The sequence below is a fragment of the Gymnoscopelus microlampas genome, assembly GCF_963454915.1.
Source record: "Gymnoscopelus microlampas genome assembly, chromosome: 3".
Taxonomy (NCBI): domain Eukaryota; kingdom Metazoa; phylum Chordata; class Actinopteri; order Myctophiformes; family Myctophidae; genus Gymnoscopelus; species Gymnoscopelus microlampas.
Genome location: NC_139940.1, coordinates 23,401,531 through 23,409,208, shown reverse-complemented (window position 1 = coordinate 23,409,208; position 7,678 = coordinate 23,401,531). Strand labels below are relative to the sequence as shown.

Sequence of the window (7,678 nt, the reverse complement as noted above, 5' to 3'; positions counted from 1 at the left end):
CTCCTCCCACCACGTGTGTTAACCAGTAAACATGCTTGTTTACACATACTGGTAAAGGTAACTTGAACTAAGTGCATGGAAATTATTGACTATTACATTATTTGCTTTTGAATGACAAATGAAATTTAGCAAAAGTTATATTTTTTCGTTAAAACAAAAAGCTTTTTGTTTCAAACTTAAAGCTCTGATAGCTCTGATTCCGATTTAGTGTTTGTTCAGTAGGAGTCTTCCTGTCTCTCCAGAGAAAATACATTTTCAGGTGGGTTGCCAATTTCATCCAATCAGGATGAGTGCCCATTTATTAGCTTCAGTTCCAAATGTGTGTGCTCTGCTCATTTCTTTTTGGCATTGGATGTAGGAAGAGTGGGCACCTGAGAAGTCTGGGCAGGCACCTCAATATGAAATTGGCTATTTTTCCGCAAAATGTGAAAAAGTAAAGTAGGCCTACATTTTTGTAAAATGGTTTGAGATGATGTAAAGTAGGCCTCTGCATGATTTGGACATGAATGGTACATTCTTATCAGACCTAAATTCACCCTTCAACAATATGTTTATACCCAAAATGACAGGCCAATCGGTATTGGCTATCCACAGTTTTTTTTTATTTATGAATTCGTAGCAATTGTTGAAATAATTAGGCCTTAAATGTCAAATGTTCAAGCATGTTCAAATCATGTATACCTTATTTCAGACCATTTCCCAAAGCATACTTTATTCTTATTTGATTTTACATAATGGGAACAATTGACAATTTAACATTGAGTTGCCCAGACTTCTCAGATCGGCTGCAGATTCCCACTCTTCCAGTTACCGTGGCATCACATCTAATCGAATTTCACCTGTTCTCTCTCCTGATTGGATAATATAGGAATTCCGACTTGAAAATGTATTTTCGTTTTTAAAAAAAAATAAAAAGCCAAAGCCACCACGATACTGCACATTTAATAGCTACATTTTAGGCTTTCTCCTGCTAGACAACGCCAAATGTAAACAAAAAAAGCTATTAACTATTATATTTTTTTAATAAGTGTATTCATATTTTCTGCATTGCACTCTGGATAGTATATTCTGGGCATCATAGTATTACGATTCTGAAGATCAAAGTATCCACCACGGGCACGTGCTGCCATGAGGTGTGAACGGCATGCTTAGCTGAACTCACACACACTTGTAAACTTCTTATACTTATTTACAAGTGAAAGAGACTGTCTGCCAGAATGTCTAGCTGTAGCTGCGAAACTTTAATAAAGGTTGGGATAAGTTCCCACGCACCGCTGTCAAGGCATAATAAATGAGATATTTGTTATGGAAAACCTTTAAACAAAGATCAGAATTTGATCAAAAAAAATGCCAGGGACATCACTTATTTCACGCACGGATATGCATTCATAATTGGAAAGAAAATGGTATAGCCTATCTGACAAAAATAGCCGTGTGCAGTAGCGCACATTGAAACATTTACACATATGGATCTTTGTTGTTTTAATTCAAATAGCTTTTCATATTTGTGTATATATTTTTATAGCCTAAAGATTTGCATCATATTTAGGCGAACTCTATTTCTAAATAACGAAATGTTTCTTTTTAAACTGAGTTTTAGTTTCTAAGTGGGATTATTTAAATTTGAGGTGTCAATGCATGTCTAATAACACCTCTGTGCTAATTTGTGTGTGAAAGAGAATAGCTCAGCAACAGTTCCCGTGACTCTGTTCACAATGGCAGCAGGCGCCACGTTGTCGGCGCAAGTTACCCTACATTTTAATTAGGCTACTTGCCAGAAAGACACGTGCCAGATTGACCAAAAAGGCTATTATAAAGAAAAGTCAATCTTTTGATTTGAGTAAAAAGGAGAGCGCAAAAGAAAGAAGGAAAATGAAACAAAGTGGCCGGGAAATGTGTTTACATTCTCCAGATTGAAAAATCAGGGTCATTGATGACTGCTGCTAGCCGGCTACATTCATGAAAGAAAGCTTTTAAAATGTGCCCACATTGGCACGTGCACGCGTCATTACATGTTGGGAGGGTGCAGTGACAATTGTCCCAGACAAGCAGAACATTTAAGTTGTAATTAAAGAACGATGAGGCTCATCAGAATGAACTTATTTGGAATGACTCAGTAGATACCAAACAGGCATATACTTTCATTTACATACTAGATATCAAATGCAGGCTGCTAGCTGATATTTCAATTAGCGCTATTATTCGACACGTGATGTTTAATGTGTTGCTAATATTCAGAAAATATAAACATCTTTCATCCTCAGCAGAGCCGCAGTCATAGAGCACGAGCCACTGCTCAAGAAGGGGCTCGTGTCAATTAAGTTGACACCTCTGTTTCAAACGCGTGCCAACCAAGACAGTGCATACGATACGCCGGCAAAATGTCGGCTTCACAATTCACAGGAGACTATGCGTGTTTAGGGTATTATTTATTTATTGATACGCAACGTTTCTTCTCTGGCAAGTAAGCAATTTTTTTTGTAAAGTTCTAGCTGACAGAAAAGAAGGCCTGATGGCATTTGATTGCATGGAGGAAATAATAGGGCAAACAATAATTCAACTTACACTCAGGGAAATATCCAATTGTCTGTCCCATTTCTTTATCTGCATCCTCTTTGACTTGGAGAAGAATGACAACGTGTGGCACCGTTCATGCATCACAGCAGTGTGAAAGCACGAGCCCATAGGTTGAGCTTGAGCATCTAACTAAGACACGTGCCAGCAAACTGTCGACAAAATAGGTTATATAGCAAAGTCTTCTTCAGCCCATGCAGCCCACTGTTTCCCTAGTGGTGCGCAAAGGTACTGCAAGAGGGGCGCGAGGTGAGCAGAGGAGAGGAAAAGAAACCGGAAATGAGAAACAAGTTGAATGTGACGTAGGCTACATTATGTTTACAGTTAGGTGCGGAGACACTATTCCCGTGAGTATATATTATTTGCTGCTGCTATAGGCTATATTCATTTATTTTTAACTCTATGATATTCATGGACTGCTTAATGTAGCCTAAATGTAATGACCTTTATTTCCTCTCTTCAATTTGTTTTCCTATCATGTTATGTTGTTGTTGTTGTTGTTGTTGTTGCTGCTGCATGCTGCAAAGTCCGTTGAGCCAAACAAAAGTAAAATGTTAGGCTACTCTATATGTGTAGGCTACACAAAAAAAACTTAGAAAAATATATAACCTTCAATCTTGAACCCACATCCTCTGCTGGAACTGTCAGAACCACACACGCGCGCACACACCCTTCTTTTTTACAGTCTATGGCACACACACACACACACACACACACACACACACACACACACACACACACACACACACACACACACACACACACACACACACACACACACACACACACACGCACGCACACACGCACGCACGCGCACGCGCAGAGCACGAGCCATTGCTCAACGGGGTTCGTGTGAAGTTGACACCTCTGTTTCGTTTCAAACGCATGCCAACCAAGACGGACAACTACGGTAAGCTGTCGACACCCGACCTGTCAAGCTGACCTGTCGGCTTGACAGGTCAGGTGTCGCCAGTGTGTCACAGCATGTCTCTATGGCGCGTGTCAGTGAAATAAGCGTGCCTTTGAAGTGGTGACTCGACAGTTGGGAAAGATACCCCTTTTCTGCTGTAAACTTTGTTCTTGTCTTATTTAGTTGCAGGATTAATTTATTCTGCTAAATCAAACTTCAACTGATCTAACATCTATCTATGAGAATCCATAATGTTCATTCTAATAGCCTATAGGGCCCTATAGGCCAAACGCACCGAAATACATTTGCGATGTTTGAAAGATATTCTCTGGGGTTTATATTCTTTTAGATTTTCTCAAACTCGATTTTTTTTCTTTTTAAATGTTTGAGTTAAATTAAAGGGCAAGGCCCGGTGGGGTAAAGTTATCAACGTCAGCTATATTATATGATTAGCCTACCTATTGGAATTGATACGAAATTAGAGGGGGGCTTGGGTTTGAAGTGCATGGACTCCCACGTTACCAACACACTGAGTCCTGTCCTGTGGCTGAATATAGCGCACGGCGTGGTGTCGTTGTAAAATGCAGGTTTTATGTGCTGCCATGACTGGCACGTGTTGGATAGAGGTGTGAGCGTTCCCACACACTTCCCTCTTCCTCACACACTTCCCTTAAGTTAGCTTTGTTCCACAGATTGTCAGAGGTATTGAACATGTAAGCAACATAAAACACAGTGTCCTAAATCAACCGTGTAAAGTTTAATTTAAAATATAATAATAACTTGGTCACTAAATACATTTAGGCTACCTCAGGTAACGATTGCCTGTTTATTGTAGTTTAATTCAATTGTCTCTGAGTAGATTACGACAGATGAACAGTATGCATGTGTTGTTTTGTGTTAGAACACGTATACGGTTCATTATTGGTAGGTGAAGCGTGTGCCTTGACAAACCTTTGTTTTTTGTGATCAATCCGCTTTGGCGAGAGTTATAGGCCTACTAGGCCTATACAATAAAGTGTAGCCTAATGGTCTTTCTTCGGCTGAAACAGACAAACGGTCCAATTTAATGACATGGGATCAAGTCCACCAACTCCTTCCCAAGGGGAAAGAGGGAAGTAATTTGCACTTTATTACCTGTTAGAATTGATACATTGTTGCAACGTCTGCCTGTCATGTTCCCACGCGCACACGTTAACATCTGAGAGATGCAAATTAGTTATATGACTGCTGGGCCTGTCATTACGTCCGGGCCACCAGGCAGGCGGAAAGCAGCAATTTGTGTAAAGTTTTTGCCAACATTTCGTCAAATTAATCAAATCAAAAAAGCAATATCTTTGTATTTTGCTAATTTATACTGCACCAAGCAACACATTGTTCCAACATTTCATATGCGTAATATACAGACCAATAGCTTATTTTCAACTACTCTCTCACCAAGAAGATAGGCCTACTGCTCCATGCAGCATTAGGCTTGGCTTTACGTCTGGTCTGAGTGTTCAGCCCACAGTCTGCACTGTCTCAAAACCATTAAACATATAGCCTAATTAGTGATGGAGTAATAATGTGTTATATATGTATTATAAAAGTAAATTCTACACAGGATTATCTATAGATTGTTCATCATGGATGCCTGAAGTTGCACGGCACCAATTGGAGCTCCACTTCAGCCTATGATGCCTGGCCTGCAAACGTATTGTAGCCTACTGTCATTGACCATGTTGTCAATTAATTCTAACATCAACATTTTACCCGTTTTATGTTTAGCCTATAGATAATCCCCTCATTGGTCATCTCTAGGTCATGTATTTTAATGTGTTTTAATTCAGCGGCACAAAATGAATGCAATATGTCAAATGTATGAGTTTAAAAATGTATGCGTAAATTGCGTAATATGCGTAAGGAGATAACTATGGGTACATATTGAAACAATAATGCTGACAAAAAGGAGTCGTCCGGTGCCTTCCTAGCGAGACATGCGACATATGGATTAAATAGGGCAAACAAATTGATAATTCTCTAGGTAGGCCTATAAACAAATTCAATTTGATTTCTGTATTTCAATTCAGGGAAATGTCTAATTGTTTGTTCCATTTCTTTATCATGCATCCTATTTGAATGTCCTTTTTATGTGTTTATGTTGCACTCCAACGCTATGTCATAATGTTTTATGGAAAAGCACTTTGAATTGCCTTGTTGTTTAAATGCTTTATAATTAAACGTGCCATGCCATGCCTTAATTGGAGAAAATGGCGGTGGACAAGTGTGAAAGCACGAGCTAACTTGAGCCATTGAAAGACACGTGCCTGCAAGCAACAGTCAACAAACAGGGTGCAAATAGTCTATTAAACTAAATAAATAACACAATTTTGATTATGATTCTTTTATTTTTCATACAAAGGTAAAAATATAATAAATTAATGTGCAAACCTAATTACATAAGTGGGCTGTTGTATATCGTGTTCAAATGGCGTCATCAATATTTACAGTATTTACAATAGAATTGTCAGAATGACGGGGATCAATGTTCACAACATTACATAAAAACATCCTTAAGGAAGTGTCAGGAATAAAGCATGTTGCATCCACGCATTCATCAGCCGTACTGTCAGTAAATGTCCTGGTTCTGTACTCAGGGCCAAGGCCTCCACGGTGACCGGCTGTCTGGGAGGCTCTGAGATTGGCTCTCTTTGCTCGCTGTAATTCTCTGCACCCTGAGGACCTCAGGTTGATTTGGACTCTGAAGCTGTCGGGAGACTTTAGAATACCCACGTTGAAGTTGAACTCGTCGGGAAAGAGCCAATGTTCTCATTTTGAGCGCAATCCGCTGTCCGTGTATGGAGGTCTGTGTGGAGATTTGCAAGTTAAAGGACGATGGCTTCATGTGTGTTAGAGAGCTGGCTGCAGCATCCATGCTCACGGAGACAGAACGGGCCAAACGAGGAGCAAAAGAGGCATCCAGTGCTTCTCCCAGCCTCTCCCCTTCCCCTTGAGGTCCCAGGAACTGGGTTGCTCTCTGCAGGCACTCCGAAAAACCATCTTGGAAGGAATGTTGCCGTCCTCCTCCACCTTCAGCTGTATTTCTGTCCCAGTCAGTGGCATTTTGTAGGAAGAGGACTGTGTGTTCCAGAATCTCAGCTTTCTCCACTCTGCGCTGAGTCTCACCCTGTAAGAAAAACGGTGACAGCCAGGTTAATACAACATCCAAAGTGCTGCCTAACTCTATAGGCCCATTCACTTTAAGGGTCACAATATGGTCTGAGACTGAGTGAGATATTTACCTGTTGTGGTGGATCCTGCGACAAAAGGGTCCGCAGACTTTCAATGCTGCGGTTCATTCTCTCCCTGCGACGCCTCTCTGTTTGAATCTTGAGGAGCTGGAAGAGTCAGACGAAACGAAATCGTGGAAGGAGGTTAGTCTACAGTCTGTCAAAATACCATTTTAAGCATTGTTTAGCTTAGACCTATAGGGAGGGAGGCTGGTTTCAAGAAATAATTCCCAATCAGGGAATTGCATAGGTTTTCCCTGACAGTCTATTTCTATATATCTATTTATAATATATTAAATATAGATTGCACCACCTACCTTCCTGTTGATTTTTGGATCATCTTCGTAGAGTTTCATCTTGATCCAGAAATCAAAAATGGAAAAAAGATATACAATGGTATGGTAGCAGATGTCCGATGTGATGTCCGTTTTCTTAGTTTCAATCCTGTGGGTGATATTGTTGTGTCAGTGTGACCTACGAAGCAAGAGCACTGACGGCTTTTATGCCCTGGGTGGGCCGTGGGCGGGGCGCTCAGTGACTCAGCTGACTCCTCCTACCAGTGGTGTAAAGTAACGAAGTAGGCCTACTATACTTGTCAAATTTGAATTTTACTGGAGTATTTCCAAATTGCAATACTTTTACTTCCACTCCACTATCTCAGAGGCAAATATTATACTTTTACTCCACTAATTATTTGAAAAACCTTTGTAGTTACTTTGAAGATTTTGATCACCCACTTCAGCCCTATATTAGGCCATTTGAAAATAGCCGATCTACAAGCTCACAACAACACATTGTGAGCTTGTAGATCGGCTATTTTAAAAAGATTTGTATTCATTTTATACATTTGAAAACTTGTGAATCGGACATTCTGCATAATGAGTACTTTTCTACTTTACTTTAAGTCACCTCACACACAGGTTTACAG

At 40.1% G+C, this 7,678-nt stretch overlaps 1 protein-coding gene across 1 annotated transcript; it reads right to left on the bottom strand.

The window, feature by feature from the left end:
- Window positions 1-5,910: 5,910 nt before the first annotated feature.
- her7 (hairy and enhancer of split related-7) lies at window positions 5,911-7,194 on the bottom strand. The gene is made up of 3 exons (XM_084052522.1): window positions 7,068-7,194; window positions 6,763-6,858; window positions 5,911-6,647 (listed from the first exon to the last, which is right to left on the bottom strand). Exons 1-3 carry the CDS (start codon window positions 7,104-7,106, stop codon window positions 6,114-6,116), a joined length of 669 nt encoding a protein of 222 aa, XP_083908648.1. The 5' UTR covers window positions 7,107-7,194; the 3' UTR covers window positions 5,911-6,113.
- Between the last annotated feature and the right edge of the window lie 484 nt (window positions 7,195-7,678).

Coding starts and splice junctions, on each gene's coding strand:
- her7 (XM_084052522.1), bottom strand. CDS start 7,106: ATGAAACTCTACGAAGATGATCCAAAAATCAACAGGAAG. Junction 6,859..7,067: donor ATCCAAAAATCAACAGGAAG/GTAGGTGGTGCA, acceptor TGACTCTTCCAG/CTCCTCAAGATTCAAACAGA. Junction 6,648..6,762: donor CGCAGGATCCACCACAACAG/GTAAATATCTCA, acceptor TTTTTCTTACAG/GGTGAGACTCAGCGCAGAGT.